This window comes from Hippocampus comes, unplaced genomic scaffold (assembly GCF_001891065.2).
Source record: "Hippocampus comes isolate QL1 unplaced genomic scaffold, H_comes_QL1_v1.1 scaffold83, whole genome shotgun sequence".
NCBI classification, from domain to species: Eukaryota; Metazoa; Chordata; class Actinopteri; order Syngnathiformes; family Syngnathidae; genus Hippocampus; species Hippocampus comes.
In genome coordinates, this window is record NW_017805281.1 from 294,404 (window position 1) to 312,601 (window position 18,198).

The 18,198-nt window shown below is 40.9% G+C and overlaps 2 protein-coding genes across 2 annotated transcripts; both read left to right on the forward strand.

Annotated features, from left to right (window-relative positions):
- Positions 1-462: 462 nt before the first annotated feature.
- Positions 463-9,885, forward strand: slc25a43 (solute carrier family 25 member 43). The gene is made up of 5 exons (XM_019871402.1): positions 463-885; positions 2,186-2,427; positions 3,060-3,232; positions 5,990-6,124; positions 8,485-9,885. Exons 1-5 carry the CDS (start codon positions 614-616, stop codon positions 8,698-8,700), a joined length of 1,038 nt encoding a protein of 345 aa, XP_019726961.1. The 5' UTR covers positions 463-613; the 3' UTR covers positions 8,701-9,885.
- Positions 9,886-10,541: 656 nt separating this feature from the next.
- Positions 10,542-15,962, forward strand: slc25a5 (solute carrier family 25 member 5). The gene is made up of 4 exons (XM_019871414.1): positions 10,542-10,803; positions 13,495-13,981; positions 14,723-14,863; positions 15,552-15,962. The coding sequence occupies exons 1-4, from the start codon at positions 10,693-10,695 to the stop codon at positions 15,707-15,709; spliced, it is 897 nt and encodes a 298-aa protein (XP_019726973.1). The 5' UTR covers positions 10,542-10,692; the 3' UTR covers positions 15,710-15,962.
- Positions 15,963-18,198: the final 2,236 nt, after the last annotated feature.

The following is an 18,198-nucleotide window of genomic DNA, read 5'->3' on the forward strand; positions in this document are numbered from 1 at the left end:
ATGCAACATCCATTCATTTTCTAATCACCTTATCCTCGCAAGGATCGCGGACGTGCTGGAGCACATCCCAGCTGTCTTCGGGCAAGCAGGCGGGTACACCCTGAACTGGTTGGGAGCCAATCGCAGCAATATGCAACAATAATATTAAATGATAATAGATAAATGAATAAACATGATGTACTGTATTATTTTTTTAAATAAAAACAAACATAGGTCTTAAAACAGAGACAGTGAAATTATTTAGAATTACTTTTTCATTATTTATAGTAATTACATGTTTTAATAATTGTATTTATAAATTATTACATTGATGTAATTAAAAAAATACCCAGCCCAGAATGAAAATAACAATTTTAAATAGTCAAATAAAAATGAAGCGATTTTTTTAAACCGGCCTGAAGTAAGCTGCGATGCAGACGTTGCCGCATGGCGCCCTCTAGTGTATCCTGGATGTCACTTTGGCTGTGGGTTAACTGACGTCACTCGTGTAGTCAGATCCGCCTTGGCCAGTGGGCTCCACAAATAGATACCTAATGTCTAAGCCGTGTAAACATCGCGTTCGGACAACCCAAAACAGTTTTACATTCGTCTTTTAAAGCCAAATTATCAAGATATGGGCACGGTTAAAAAGGACAACAGGCTAACAAGTTCGCAAAGCTTCTCGTGCGTCGGCTTTGCGGGTTTATTCAGTAAAAGCGCCACGTCGCCTTTGGAAGTGGTGAAGATTAAAAGTCAAGTGGGAACATTTCACTGCAAAAAAGGTTTCGGACAAACTTTTCTCATCATCTATCAAAATGAGGGACTCAAAGGCTTTTGGAAGGGTAATCTTGTCTCTTGCCTTCGCCTGTTCCCTTACACCGCAGTCCATCTGACAACCTACAGAAAGTAAGTCCGCATACACTTTAATCGTGTTTAAATGACAGGTTTGAGGTCAGTGTGCACAAATTAAATTGAACCATGAATGATCTATTTATTGTTGTTAGTCAACCTATTAGGAGGAGGTGACGTTTGTGTAGCGAACAGCGACCGCAGTAAGGGTTTTATCGTCTTTTCGGTTGGCGGAAAGCACAACCTTTAATAAACTTCGTATTTAAGAAAGTAACATTAATCAGGCTTTCGTAAAAGTAGTATGTTTTGACGTTACGTTTACTTCCGGTTTCTGAGCTCCTGTTTTTTTCCTAGCCAATCGGAGGGCTTTATTTTCTCAGTCGCTATTCAAACAGTTAGGATTAGTTTTACCCTGGGTTTTAACTTACAGGATTTCATTTGCCATTAAAAAACAAACAAACAAAACGATGACTTGACAATCTTTGACGAATTAAACATCTAGCGGCGTCATATTTGGGCACATAAGTGGGCACAGCATTTGAGTGCATTATCGGTCAAAATAGCTTTTGGGTCTTGAGATTGATTAAAAATGTGTACATTGAACTTGAAAACTGTTCCGATACTTTTGACCTGAGTCCTGTTTGATTTAACACACACATGTCACTCTTAATGCACAGCCTTTGTTTGAAAAAGTAAAACAGCATTTGAACATTCGTAGACTGAAGTCTATACAGGTTGTGTCTCCTGAGAGATCAGATGTTGGGCAAACTGAATCTATGCAAGTCTGAGTTACTATCGGTCAAAACGTGATGTATTGGCAACCATATGGCTGATAAATAAACACTGGGGTGAATACAAATAGAGCAGTGGTAGCTGCTATCTGTAAAGGGCAGCAAGAAAAGCACACCTCTCATCTAGGACACGTGCTAATGCATATATAACCACTCATCTCGCAAAATCAGTACAGTTGTTACAAAGTGTTCCAGGAAAAAAAAAAACACTTTCCTATCAGCACACATTTCATGAGTTACTGTACACTCCGTGGTAACGTATTAATTCTTTCAGAATTCAAGACAGTTCCCAGGTTTGCTACTAATTTATCTGTGATCTGTCAAATGGATGAAGATACTGTACATTATTGTTATTCATAAATAATTTTCTCACCAATTAAGTGAAATTTGAAAAATTTCTGCGCACACCATTAGAGCTCTCACGGCATGCTAATGTGCCGCGGAACACTGGTTGAGAATTGCTGCACTAAAATACACTGACTTTTTGGGGGGTGGGTGGGTGGGAGGTATGTGAGAGTGGGGTCATGCTTGAAACAAGCAACAAGTAACATTCAGTCTGTGCCCAGGATAGTCCACCTTCACATGGACGAACTGGGCTTCATCTCCCAGGCGAGAGCCATCGCTGCGGGCGGGCTGGCGGGCGTGGCCGCCGCCCTGGCCACATACCCCCTGGAGATTGCTGAGACCAGGTTGATCGTCCAGAACAGCAGGGAGCCTTCGTATGCTGGCGTTGTTCACACACTGGCCAAAATCCGCAGCACTGAAGGCCTACTCGCGCTCTACAGGGGCTTTTCCCTCACTGTATTAGGTATGCAGACACCAGGAAAAAGAATCTACATCACTGATTCCTGAACCCTGTGTCATGTGCAGTGAACGACCATCAAGTGTGCCTCAGGAAATGATCGAATTTCACCTAACTGAACATGTTATCGTTTATTGAGAATGTGTCTTTGTTTGGCCCAAACTATGCCAGCGCCAAATGGGTACAGCACAATTATATGTTCGAATGTCTGTTTGACCTGTCTTTCCATCTGTTGCCAGTCAGACATCCGAATAATAGTTTAAACTAGATGGGTCAAGATTGGACATTGGAATAAATTAAAGCGAGATTATTATTTCAGGCTACAATAATCCTGTTTTGGAGGATAAGGACCAGCGCTGCTGCAAATAGCAGAAATTGGCAATTGATGCCCCCCAAATATTTAGAATTGCCTAAATATTCCACAAGATAGCAGCGAAGCACAGCTTATTTTCTAAATGAAATACCTCAACTCACTTCAACATACTGTAGTTCCTTAGCACCGAGATGCCTCAAGATAGCGGAACAGTGCTACTTTTGTCAAAATGAAGTTCCACAATTTACTTAAAGTATATAGCTTTATTTTTCAGCAAACAACAGAGAGGTTGCAATTGTGTGTTTTTGTGTTTGTGTGTTTCTAGGAGCGTTTCCCTTCTCCCTGGGATGCTATGTGGTGTACACGAACGTGGACAAAATGTGGCAGGAGCCTCCTTTCCGCTTCTCGCCTCTCCAGAACTTCATCAACGGTTGCCTGGCAGCAGGAGTGGCACAAACGCTCTCCTACCCCTTTGAGACTGTCAAACGCAAAATGCAGGTAAGTCACTGGAGCACAGCGTGGGGAAAACGTTTCCATGTGATTTCTGTTTTTTTTTATATTTATTTATGTATTCATTTAATTTAAATGAAGCTACCAAAGCTACTTTTTTTATACTGCATTATATATGTGGTTCTCAAATCTTTTACAAGTACTCCCTAAAAAAACCTGAGCTATCCAGGTACTAACATTACCTTGCTTAGATCGTCAAAAACCAGGCAAAGATTCTATTTCTAGAAAGTGTTTTTAATATTACTGTCAGTGACCATAACATTGTGCACAGTTTGAAGATCAACATTGCACTTGAATATTGGAAAATAGAAAATGTCCATAGTTAAATGATGATTCAATTAAAATATATTGCACAAAAGTAAATAAATGTGAGAAAAAAAAGTCCATCTGTACCGGTATTAAAAGTTAAACACAACTGAACTGTAATTAACAATTCTGCTGGATTAAAAAAAAAAGTTTTTAGCCACTGTTAGTGCATAGTCTGAACATTCAATTCGCCTACTACAAGAGGGAACCTGCACCACATCACTCACAATTTTAGTGACAAAAACGCTTTGTTCCTTTTTTCCTTTTTTTTTCTTTGATTGTTAGTTCACATAAGCCTATACTTTTATATGTTCATTATGACCTTAAACCCCATTTTAAAATGGGATTCTATTGAACATACAGTATATTAACTTTAGTTGTATTAACGTCTTGAATCCACAAGGGGGCGATGTAAATGTTTTTATGTTTTCATAGGACAATGCTGAAGAAAGTAGATTTTGCTACCCTGTGTAGTAGTCAATGTACAGCTTGTGTAACACAGTAAATTCACTGTCCCATAGAAATCACTCAGCACACAGCCACACTGCAGGCAGCAAAATTGAGTACACTCCAAACTGAAAATATCCAAATTGCACCCAATTAGCCATGTGCCCTCTCCCTACCTACATGTGACTTATTTGTGTTACAAGGTCTCAGGTGTGAATGAGAAATAAATGTGTTACGTTAATCACAAGGACACAAGGGGACAATGGCGGCCCCCAGGAACGGGAATACTACATCCGGTTCCATGTGCCTACTATTATTATTAGCTGCCAGCAGCTGGGAATGCGAACGCATGGCGGGTCTGCAGCAGAAGCTTTAGATAAAACGTCTAAAGATAGACGTTGGCTATCAGCATCAGGCTAGCCACTTGACTTTTATGTGCACAACTCGTCCATGGAAAGCCATTTCAGCATTTATTCTGTATCCTTCATATCCATCTTAAGACTCTTTTGTAAAGACTCAAGTAAAACAATTCAGCATACTAATAGACTAACACGCACTTGGAGAACCGCTGTCTCAGCAGTAATGTTTTTTTTCCACTAATAGTGGCCTTCATGTATACAACAAAATCATACTGAGCCACACTAGTAACACTACTAGGTCCAACTAGCAGGCATGAGTACCACACTAGTAGCCTCTTTATCAATCCTTCATATCCAATTTAACATCCATGTACTAAGATGCTCTTTGTCCTCACTGTAGGACAACTTTGGCATATTATTCAGACAACGACAGTACATGTTGCGAGTTAGATAAAACTGCACTAGTTCTGGGCCCTACTAGTAAAACAGTTCAGCGCACTGGTGGAATCTAGTGAGTTTTTTTTTCCACCACTGTCTCATATGACCGTATGGCGTTACTGCATGCGAGTGGGACAATTTTGGCATACTTGTAGGTCAACTACATATTACAACTACGAGTGAGGCAAAACTGTGCTCTAGTGGTCAACTGTACTACTAAGTACATTTGTGTGACATTTATGCTTGTAAAATTAAGACTTTATTCTCATAATTTTTATTTTTTTTTTTTTACAACTTGATATGTAATAAATTGTATTTTTATATTGTGTTGAGCATCTTTTCCAGAGCAACTTGACAATAGTAGAACAGGTTGTTGCCCAAAACAGAAAGAAAATAATTTGCAGTTTTATATTTTAATGTACACCCAAACTTCTGCTTTATTAGAAAGCCTCAGTTTACTGGAATCACAATCAATAATCCCACAAAATAAACACAGTAGACCTTTTACTAGAGACACTTCTGGCAAACATTTTGATATATTATTAGTTGTACTTTGGACAGGTGAATATATATTGTAAGGTAGGTTGACCCTCCACTTTCTCATCTTTAGCCCCTTTCACAACACGTCAACAAAATATTACAAACAAACTCTCCTTCAGTTTTACTGCACTGCCAAACCAGTAGTGAACAATACTCTTCGGTGCATACAAATGGTAAAAAAATGACTGGATGGATTTTTTGTAGCGATGCGTTTTCAATATGTATTCATCAGGACTTCTGCTTGTAAACATTCAGTGTAGATGAATCCCTTTCTAAAAGTTGCTGTTCCCCGAATCCCAAGTGACAGTTTACGATGCCGGCGCGTTCCGACTCATTTGCCTGCTTCTTAATGAAAATGAACTTGTTTCTCATCCGGTTAATGACCTCAGACTGGGAGGTAGGATCATACATTCCCGAGCTATAAAAAGCTCTTTTGCAGGTTCAAGAGGGTTAACGGCTTGGAGATTTTCCAGCGCAATGGAACTAAATGAGGTGTTTGAATCGAGTGGGTTTCCGTGACCCTCGGAAACATTATTACGGCCATATTTCGCAGCAGGAAGTCGTATTCGAGCTCATCAGGATGACAAGTGGGCTGTGGAGGAAGGACGTTATGTGGCTGCTAAACATGAGGCTCCTTCTGATGCTCTCTTCACAGGCGCAGAGTTCCCGACTGCCGCATTTTGGTGGCGTTGATGTGCATTTCAGTGGCGTGACCGACTGTTTTGTACAGGTGGTCAAAAATAAGGGCGTCCTCTCACTCTGGAGTGGCCTTACCGCCAATACGATAAAGGTACAGTGACATCATTATTTGGGCCCGACTGATTAACAGGCCAGCGGTTTCATTGCCAGATAAGAGCTCATTTAAAATCTGCAAATGTATTTTTAAAAATCTATTCATTTATTGCTACAGAGGTCAGAAAAGTCATTACATATAGCGAAAAAGTTGTCAAATTGTGTGTGGGTCATCAGTAATTCTCAAGGCTTAACCTTCAAGTTTCAAGCATGTCCCAAGTTACTGTGTGGGAAGAATCAAGTCAAGTCACGTTTGAGTCATTACTTGAGTTAAGCAAATCACAAGTCAAGTCACATGGTCTTGCCCAGTCAAACCACGTCATTCATGAGGCCGGGTCTTCCATGTTGAGGAGAACTGGCCGTCCTACATGTGCACGTGCTGGTGAGCGTGAGCGTCCCATGAGGGAGGTAAAAGGGTGCCACGGCGAGGGAAAGGGAGAGGGGCGGCAGTGGCTGCATGAGAAACAATGCGGAGCGAGTAATTAATAGCAAGAATATCACGAGTGAGGTGGGCAAAGTTTGCCTCGGGAACAGCGTGCTCTGCTCTCCGATTTCAGCCACAAATGTCAAGGTGGCTGCATGTGCTTTTACAACTACAGAAGTCAAAGTAGAGCTCATTTGTGAGAATATGTTGGCCCCTCTCCTGTCTGGTCATGTCCAATCTTGTCCTGTCCTATTTGCTATCACTGGGGGACAATTTAATAAAATGTGTTGAGTTGGATTTTTATACTGATTAAAACTAAAATTTCCAATTTGAGTCCAAGATTACAGTCATTTTTTTTCCTAGCCAGTCAAGTTTTTTTTCTCCACAGCTTACCCTCCAGATAAGCAAAATTCCACTGATTAGCTGTAGTAAGACTGTAGTAATAAGAGTTGATTGTGATTGGAGTAATCTCTAATCATCTATAATTAAGACAGTGAGAGGTGTATGCAGCTCCCAAAAGGTCAGTGCTGTCAATGTCCTCAAACGGAAAACTGTTCTAGCATCGTGCTGTAACCTTGTAAACATGAACATACCATTTTAAGTTGTATTTCATTTTATGCCGTTATTTTTTTTATTTGTTTTTTTTTTTCAGTTTGTAACTACAGTATTCCATCGTAGTGTTTTATTTACGCACGCACACACACACACACACACACACACACACACACGCACACACACACATAATTTTTTTTTTTAAGAAAACGGGGATCTTATGGCTCTAAACCTGATGATGTGATGGAGGAAAAACTGAGATCAGTTTTTTATTCCACACCCAAAAATCAGTTATAAACAGCTGTCAGACCTAGACCTAACTGAACAAAAATTGTGTTCCCCAGTACATTATACGGTATTTGTTGCAAGATGTTTTGTGCTCCGCTATGTGCTACTCATTGCATCCTGCCCTGTCCTGTCATATTTGCATCTTGTTTGGCCCTGCCTGATCCTGTCCATTTGCCACTTGTTGCATATTGACCTGGCCTGGACTTTCCTGCCCTGCCTAGTTTTGCTATGTCCTATTTTCTACTTTTTACATCTTGCATTGTACGGTTTGTCTCGGCCTGTCCAATGCTGTCATACCTGTTTGCTACTTCGTTTTGTCTTGTCTTGTCTTGTCTTGTCATATTCTGGCCTTCACTGGCCAACCCTGTTCTATCCATTCCAACCCTTCTTTGTGCTGTCCTGCTCAGCATTATTTGCTACTTGTTGCGCTTTGCCCTGCCCTCTCCTAGCCATTCCTGTTCTGTCCTATTGCCTACTCATCATATCTTACCCTGTCCTGTCTCTGTCCTTTCCCATCCAATTCCATCCTCTCCAATTTGTTACTCGTGGCACCATACCTGATAGTGTCCTATCCTACCCCATCTTTCCCAATCCTGCTGTGTGCTGCCCTTCCTGTTTGACTCTATCCTGTGCTGTCCTGTACACTCCAATGCCGACCGTCCATGCCCTATTTGCTACTCGTCACATCTTGCCATGCTCTGTCCTGTCCATTCCTGTCATCATGCCTGTCCAGGTTTGCTACTGTTGCATCATGCTTTGTCTTCTCCTTTGTCCTTTTCCTATTTGCTACTCGTCATAGCCTGCATTGTACTGTTTTGTTTTTGTCCTGTCCTATTTATTAGTCATGGCATCCTGCCTTATCCTGTTCTGTCCTATCCTGTTTACTACCCTACTTGACACATCCCTCCCAACACTTGGTGTAGGACTGCCTTCCCAATCCATCATCTAAATTTATATAGGTATACTCCACCTCCTATGTCATGGCAATGTCATATGCTGGTAGGATTCTGTTATTGCTGGTATATCAGTCTTTTTCCCCCGTTCTGTCTTTATTCTGCCTGAGTACATGCCAACTTTGATGGTATCGTTTCCAGATTGTCCCCTACTTCGGCCTCCTCTTCGCCTGCTTCGAGCTCTGCAAGCAGATTTGCCTGTACCGCAACGGCTACATCGTGTCACCGCTGAGCTACACGCCAGCGCCCGGCGTGGACCAGAGCCTCAGGCCGGCCGAGCTGCAGGAGGTCAAGCGCTACCTGAAGAATAGGAGCTTTGGAGCAGCCAGCCAATCCACCATTGGAAACCGCTGGTGAAAACCTCCACGGATAAGGAAAAATGCTGAATATCTTCTGACAGTGCAAAAATACACCTGTACAAGCTCATATGAAATACAAAATGTGCCTTTACAGTGAGTGAACCCCTGTTTATCACGAGGGAAACGTTCCAGACCCACCCGTGATGAAAAGATGTGATATAGAGAAACCACTTAACATTTTTTATCTAGTTTTACCTCTCCCACACATGTGTATGTATACATACACACAGTAAAAACCCACAAAAACGGTCACTTAATAATCTGTTGTGTTTTGAAAGGTATTCATTGATTAATACATTTATTATATGGCTTTTTTACAAAGTGTATGCTATCTTAGAAAGGGCCCTACTGTATTTATTTATTGACTCTGATCCATTTTTACACAGCTTCTAACTTATTTGCTCATTGATGCTACTTTTTGTTATTTTAATTGAATGGGTTACCTTTTGTTATTTCTCTTAAAAAGAGTAACTCTCTGTGTCAGTCTAAAACTAAGCATGTGTACAGGCAACATTGGATCTCATTGATGTGGCTATTCTTTGGAAACAGTCCTCTGCAATAATTGCGCGATTATATGATGCATTCTACCTCTTTTCCTGTCAGTGTTATAAAGAAGAAGGTCCCGTTATGTTTTGTTTCTATACCATTTCGCAGACTCACAAAGTGCTTTACATGGTTAAAATGCAGTCACGAACAGTACACTCAATGCATCAACAACTTCTCAAAACAATTAAGTCCTACTATTTTCAGCTATGTTATGTGCTTATAACCTCCTTACATCAAGGAGGTTTTATCTGTTCAGTGCCGCATCAGGAAGATTACACACAACCCCCACCCCCCAAATCTTCATCGAATCTAGTTAAATGTCAGCAAAAGTGCCCTGAATGCCTTCTGATTTCTATAAATAGTGAAGTGCACATTTCCACATCTTTTGTCTTGGCTACTTCAAAAGGGCTATTTTAATATCTTATTGTGCCTTAATAGTTATTTAGGTTATCGTAGCACATAAAGTAACATAAACAATGCTCTTTATTGCTGTAAATGGGGCCTCGATGAATATTTGAGACTGCTGTACAATGTGTGCGATAGACTTTTTGAAATGAAAACTGACATGTTTTTGAGTGATGCAAGAAACATAATTTTCATTTAAGGACTGTCGTTTATTAAAGCAATGATTCCCCACTATTGTGACATAATTTGTTGTTTTGAAATGAAAACTGATTTTTTTTTGAGTGATGCAATAAACATGATTTTCATTTAAGGACTGTCGTTTATGAAAGCAATGATTCCCCACTATTGTGACATAATTTGTCCATTTTCACTTAATTGATCTGAAAGTTATGAATGTACTACAAATAATGTTTCCTTGTCCATCTATCAATTCCAGCCATGTGTAGTGACAAGCAGAATAATTAAATGATATTCCATTACATGACAGTAGGTCCATTTAACCGGTTTATCCACTTGATGCCATTATTCATACAGCATGCTAATAGCTTTGTGTTCAACAAAAAACAGATGAAGCTCCTCAATTCGCTGTTAACATAGTTCCTGAGTTTGCAGTAGTGACTAACACAGGTACGCCACGGCATTCTATTTTACTATTCGTGGTAATAGAAACATCAAAAAAAAAATGGTGGTGTTTTGTGGGACTGAATTAATAGAATTCCTATATACATTGGTCACTACACACCTTGTTCTATGGTCGCCGTTCGTAACCACGAAACGCACGTCGTTCGTCGTTTGAAAGAAAGTCCCCGCCTCCCCTCTGCTCTCCACCAATGGGCGCCAAGAGCGGAAGTCGGGGCACTTAACCTCTGGGCTATGACTCTTTAAATCCCTCCTGCTCCACTTGAATTTTGGCCATTTCAACATTGGACGGTTAGAGTGCAGCCGGACGGCGACTTTTTTTTTATTAATTGTTTTGTGTTTGTTTGTTTGTTTTTGTTGTACAGATATAATTTTTTTCCAGTTTTCGACAGAGGGAAGGATGAGTGAACAAGCCATTTCTTTCGCCAAGGACTTTTTGGCAGGGGGTATCGCTGCTGCCATCTCCAAGACCGCCGTCGCCCCCATTGAGAGGGTCAAACTTCTGCTTCAGGTCATCTTCATTCCTGAATTTAAATTCACTTGTATTTATCGAGCGCCAGATCACAATCATAAAATATCCTTTGACCAATAATATCTCACTACTATTCAGCAGTATGTGACCACTGATGTCAACCTGTCGTAATGCATTCAAGAGCTCTGTGGTGTAGGAAATATTAGTATTTTTGTCAACCATAATTGCTCGTTGGCACATATTTTACGTTACCAATATCTCGTAACACAAGTTAACTAAAATGCCACACAAAGTACACACTTCATGCTGAGGTAATAATAACATGAGGAAATAATTTACTTAATTAAAAGTAAAAAAAAAGTATACTCTAGAATGCACTTAGGTACGAAGGCAAACATGAGATTTTACTGTCAATTATATTTGCTTTGATAATTTTCCATGATAAAAAATATCTGCAAACAAAATAGCTTCCCCTCATTTATTCACTTGCATAATGCTCGTGCTGAGAAGAAAAATTACATCACAAGTTGCATCTTTTTTTCAACCAATAGCTAACTAGGTTGACTCAACTTTTATGCTATTAAAACATGTTCATCAACAATATGATGTGCCAACAATAACAAACAACTCTCTTTAATAATGCTAAGGATGGGGTATGTCTTGATTCTCCAAAATTCGAGCAATCGATTCATTCATTCATAATGTTTGAATAGGGGATGATTGTATATGGAAAAAAAGACAATTAAATTGAAATTGGGCCATTTCCTATGGCACATGTGACGATCCCTCCGCGGCACAGTGGCTGAGAAACACTGGATTTGCATGTTATGTTATACTCCATTCATGGCGAGCCTCAGTTACTGTCTGACCAAACATAGACAAGAAGCGTGAGCGTAAACATGTACTCTGCCCAGATGGTGTGACATGAGAGTTGGTTGGAAGTTAATAGACATTGAAGGCAGGACACATTTCTTTGTACAGCACCATTCATACACAAGGCAAATCCAAAGTGTAAGCATGTCATTATTTATTTATTTTTTTGCTGATCGACACTTAACAGAAAAATCGAAGGACGACCACTTCAGCTTTTGTTTAGTAAACACTCTAAAATCAATTCAATATGCAAAACATATGATAAGCTGTTAAACATAGTTCAATAAAAGAATCTCAATCGACACTTGGTGTTATCGTTGAGAAAGCAAAAAGTGGGTGGTGGTCTACAGTATGAGTGTGATATCTACATTTTTTTAAAATATATGATGTCTTGGAACATTCAACATACAATAGAAAAATAAATGGTGTGATTTCTTGTTGCTGTGATTGGCTGGCAACCAGTTCAAGATGGACCCTGCCTACTGCCCGACGGCTGGGATAGGCTCCAGCACGCCCGCGACCCGCGTGAGGATAAGCGGATTCGAAAATGGATGGATGGATGGATGGATGGATGGATGACTTCTTGTTGCACCAATTTATTTACAATTGACAAATTATTCATCAACTGTTTTTACATATATTTCCAATAAAAAAAAAAATCATATAATGGAACAAATAATTGTTTTACTTTTTTCAGTCGAATTTTAAAAATAATACTTTTAGTTTAACATTTTAACTTTTTCAGGTGTTGTTTTGATTTGGGCTCTTACATATAAAAACATGCAAGGCCTCCCAAGTTGGACTTTGTCACCGCTGCCTAATCGCTTTCCAGAGGCAAAGAACTAATGATTAAAAGCATGATTACAAAAAAGGACACAAATCAAGGTCACTGCAATGAAGAGATTAAAAATAATAATAATCATAAATAAAAGCAAGATAGTGAAAATGCAAAACTTTATATTTTTTCTTGATGAAAAGGCAGCAGTGAACAATTTAGGGCCGCATTATGAAATGTATTGAGGAACACCATTCCTCTTCACTCTGCTTGTGATTCTGGCAAACACTCAATAAGCCTCAAGTGGTCAAAAAGTCTCAGAGGGAACTAAAAGATCTTCCTATATTATGACCAAGCCCATTCAAGACTTTTTAGACTAATAGTAACATTTTGAATGTGAAGGTCACCGCGAGGTTTTGGATCAAGAGGAGGATGAGGTTGAAGGAAGGGGGATGAGAGGGCAAGGTGTGAATAGTTGAATGCTTGCTGTCCGGATTGCACTTTGGCACGAAGACGCAAAAGTCTCATGAGACATGCGAAGGTGCCCTTGGCCGCTGCAACGCTTTCACACTCACGCGTGGCAGAGGGCAACACACACACCGGACTTTTTAAACATCTCAAATGATTGGTGTGGTGTACTTCACATTTCCGGAAATTAGAATATTAGGAGAGTAAAAGTGTATATTTGAAATATTGAAATATGACTCTATTCCCCCTTTAAACCTTAATTTTAATAACATTACGTAACGACTGCTATCAACATTTTATGACTTTGTTCTTGGAAATAGGCGACTTTTAATGGGACGTTTTGGGGTCGACAAACTAAAAAGATGATATAAAGTTGTATTTCCAAAAATTCCCTTCTTCAAATTTGACTTTGGTCTCTAGTTTGACTTGGACTTTAATTATTTGTGTTTGAAAAACAGGACTATTGTTGTAAGATTACTCCTTCTTATCTCAATAAAATACACCATTGTTCTTTTTGTCATCAAAATACAATTTGATTCAAATAACACTGCGACTTTTCTTCTCTGAAAAATTATGAATTAGTTGTTGACTTTGTTTTTATCCTCCGCCCACAGGTCCAACATGCCAGCAAGCAGATCTCGGTGGACAAGCAGTACAAGGGCATTGTGGACTGCGTAGTCCGCATCCCCAAGGAGCAGGGCTTTCTGTCATTCTGGAGGGGCAACCTGGCCAACGTCATCCGATACTTCCCCACCCAGGCCCTCAACTTCGCCTTCAAGGACAAATACAAGAAGATTTTCCTGGACGGCGTGGACAAGCGCAAGCAGTTCTGGAGGTACTTTGCCGGCAACCTGGCGTCGGGCGGTGCGGCGGGGGCCACCTCGCTGTGCTTCGTCTACCCACTGGACTTTGCCAGAACGCGTCTGGCTGCCGATGTGGGCAAGGCCGGAGGTGAACGTGAGTTCAAAGGGTTAGGGGACTGCCTGGTCAAGATCACCAAGTCGGACGGCGTCAGGGGCCTGTACCAGGGCTTCAGCGTGTCCGTGCAGGGCATCATCATCTACAGGGCTGCCTACTTTGGCGTCTACGACACCGCCAAGGGTCAGGCGACATTAGTCTCTTTATATTTGTCTCTCTTTCTGTTTCTGTCTCTTAAGCTGTCTGTGCCTCTTTATCTGTCTGTCTCTCGGTCTGTCTGTCTGTCCCTTTCAATATATCTGTCTGTCTGTTTCTGTCAAACCTTCTCCCAATGGTGGCCAATCTGTCTCCCTATGGCGGTCTCTCTCTCTCTCTCTCTCTCTCTCTCTCTCTCTCTCTCTCTCTCTCTCTCTCTCTCTCTCTATTGATCTGTAGCTGTCTTTCCCTCTATCTCTTTATCTGTCTGTCTCTCTACCGGGGCTCTAGTCAAGTCCACCTTTATCTAGTCCAAGTCAGGTTTGAGTCCACAAGGCTGGAGTCTTATTCCAGATGAGATCAAGAGTAAATCTTGAGAGAGGAAGTATTTTCATGACCATAAAATTTGAGAAATTTCATTATGCTCAACACTGTTTTTGGATGGCATGGAACCCTTTGCTTTTTTTTAAACTGTGTGTGCAGGAATAAAAGCATAGTTGGACTCGGTTGAGTCGCTAAGATTATTTTCCGAGTCCGAGACAAATGTCGAGGAGTCCGAGTCATGTCCAATACATCAAAAAACAGTCTAGTCCAGATTCGAGTACTACAGCCCTGCTCTCTACATCGCTTTTCTTTTTTCTTTCTCTCTCATTTTTGTGTTCCTTTATTCTTCATTGTTCTGTCATCTTCTCTTTGCCATTTCCAACCTTGTGCGTGTCACATTGGCAGGCATGCTCCCTGATCCCAAGAACACTCACATTGTGGTGAGCTGGATGATCGCTCAGTCGGTGACAGCGGTGGCAGGTCTGGTGTCCTACCCGTTCGACACTGTCCGCCGTCGTATGATGATGCAGTCCGGGCGCAAAGGAGGTGACAAACACACTCTCTATGTTGTACTCGACTGTTTTGTTCAGGCACATTTTTACAGCAGCGAGATTGATGGCAAATGTCATCACATACCGTATGCTTACAAATGTGATTTTAAGCAATGCGCTGTTTATTGTAATGTGCCTTAGCCTATTCTTAAAGGGGAAGTCATCCCCAAAATTTGACAAGACTTGACAAGAATGTGTTCTATGCAGCCCCACTTGTCTAAACACCGCATTCTGATTAATATTGGATTTGTGGCTTATCAATTAAGCAGGAAAGTCCACCCGTTTTGATGGAAAATGACATCACAGTTGCTCTGGGCTCAAGTAACGACCAATCATGGCTCAGCTATAGAAAGCCATGATTGGTCGTTCTATTACTGTGCTGAATTGTCTTATTTGTGAGGACAAAGCAGGCATTTGCGCATGCACCTTGAGACAGATATCAGTCATATTGAAGAAATGCTCAGAAACATTTTAGCGTTGAGTTGATGCCCTTGTCAAAGAGGCTAATAGTTTGTTAGTCATTATTCTTTATTAAAAACACCTAACAAAAAAAAATGGTGGTGGTTGAGGGGGGGGCAGGCAGGGATTAAGGGTGTTTCACTTCATTTCAATTCATTTCATTGTGGAAATTACATTCTGAAATTAATTCGATTGGTCATGACTGCATTTTTTACCCCCTGTAGCTGACATCATGTACAGTGGCACCATCGACTGCTGGAGGAAGATTGCCCGTGACGAGGGCGGCAAGGCTTTCTTCAAGGGGGCGTGGTCTAACGTGCTGCGAGGCATGGGCGGCGCCTTTGTCCTCGTTCTCTATGACGAGCTCAAGAAAGTGCTGTAATTGTTTTCATTTTCGCTCTCGCATATCTTGTACATTCGGATGGACTGACATGTTGCAATATATTTATAAGGGACCAACTAGTATTTGGCTACTAGTTGTGCCGGGGGGGAGGGGGGGATTGAAATCTGCAATGCACTCTTGGCCCATGTTTTTGTTTTGTCGCCTTATGTTTTTTGGCCCACACCTGAATGTCGTCCACTTAATGCAGGAACTTTGCCTGAAAAAGAGAAATAAAGGCAACTTACTGAGTGAACATACTGCCTGGTGTTGTTCATTTTTTAGCCGTCAATGGCATATATGAAAATTAAATTCATTGTAGGATTACAGTGGTCACATGAGATACAGGTTACCTGATTTACAAATTACAGCAAGTAAATGTTTGATAACCCCCTCAGTGTACAAATACATTTGCATAACCACGTTGTTTTTGGGGGTGACCCAAAATCAGCCGTTAAGGTTGAGCTGCCAGAGTGTGCGACATCCAAGACACTTTTTGCACCTGTCAGTTTGCCTAGAAGTCTGAATTTGCGCTGACAGATTTAGAGTCACGGGTGTCAGGGTTGGGATTACTTGCTGCTATGTGAATTATTTCACACTTTTGAATTGAACTTTTATCTCCTGCCAAGCTTCCGTCAATGGAACAGATTGCGTTCACCTTGTATTTTTCGGATTTGCACATGGTACTATTTATACAAGTGAAAAGTCTAACATCCTGAATATCCTTCTTGTCCTCTGGTTGTTCCCCAGGGCTCTGTTGTTGGTTCCTTCAAATTTTAGGGAAAAATGATTCGACAAATATGATTCGACTCCATGACCCTAGTGAGGATGAAGCGATTCGGAAAATGAATGAATGAATGATTCGACTCATTCCAGGATGCTCAATGGGCCTAATTAAAGAACGTAGCTATACTTTGCCAAGCATTACTTTAATCCTTATGAAATGTCATAAATATCACATTCCAAGAATGTCTTAATAAGGCTGACATCGAAGCTCAACCATAGAAATGAGTAATGTGAGCTCTACGTGCCGCACTAATAGAGGACACGGCCTCATTTTAGCACTTTTTAGTATTGCTCTTCTCAGGCGTAACTTTTGACCTGCTGAAATTAGGCAGGGATGTTGTTTGGATTGTTGCACGGGAGAGTTTCTATCCCATTAGGTGACGTCAAATTAACCCCGCAGGCTCACCCCCTGTTAAATGAGATGCCCCCGGCTTCCCCGCCTCGGGGTTTGCTGAACAATTTTAGCGGGGATTAGTGGAGACGCTTTGGCAATTCACGATGTCTACTCGGACGGCTTGTGAGGTCACATGTTGCCAGCAAACTTTATATGTCATCCAGATAGAGCGTTTTGACTTAAATATTCTAGAAAATTGACTTCTTAATGGCTTATAAACAGTTCACTTTTTGCATGGGGTGAATGGGTGGTCAGCTGATTAGCAATTGAGCACGTCCGCCTCACGGCGCTGAGGTCCAGAGTTGGATTCCGGCTCCAGCCTTCCTGTGTGGAGTTTGCATGTTCTCCCCGTGCCTGTGGGTACACTAGTTTCTTCCCACATTCCAAAAACATATATAGCAGGTTAATGGAACACTCTACATGGTCCCTAGGTGCTCACCACTGCACAAGTCCTAAGTGGAGTCAAATGAAAGAGGGGCACGCGATGTTATCTTGGACAATTTTAGAATCTACAATCTTTTCTTAACAAAATAGATAAAATGGCTTTGAGTGTTTTTTGATATCCTACTAGTGTGCTGAATTGTCTTGCTTGTGAGGACAAAGAGTGTACTAGTACATACACCTTAACCTTGATTTCAAGGATATCGGAAAAGTGCTCCAATGGCCTTATGAATTTGGATTACAGCCGCGCTAAGGTGAATGTTTTACTCATGGTGGGTTATTAAAAGTCTCCCACTTGTTGTGTAACATCAGCTGGTAGACCGAGTTGTGTCATGGGTGGGCTCGGTTGGGTCATGCCCGACCGCATCGCTTTCCACTTCACTCAAACCACATAGGGACACTGTGACATTTGTTTCATTCATGCCTTGTAGCAAAAGGTGAGTACGGTGAAAAAAAAAAGAAAGGTTGAAAATTCATCTACATTTATATGCTAAATTATTTTAACTACAAACAATTCTAATATTTGTTCCATTTAATTGTATGAATGTACAGTATTCCCAACAGTCTATTCATTTCATTTGGTAGCATTTCTCTTGGCTGCCCAGCTTGCAGTGCATGGATGTAAATGTTTTAGATTTTTTTTCCAATAATATTTCAGTTTCTATGTGTTGCCAATGTAAACTGCCCAGGGCCTTGCCATCAATAATGCTGAACCATCAAATCAGACTACATTAACAGTTATGATATTAAGGATTTTGGATGGCCAGTGGCAGCATGCTGCCTCCAACAGGTCAAGTCTGGTATTACAATAGTCAGCTGTGTGTGTGTGGGTTTTTTTTTTTAACATCCACCTGTACCGTTTGTCTTGCCC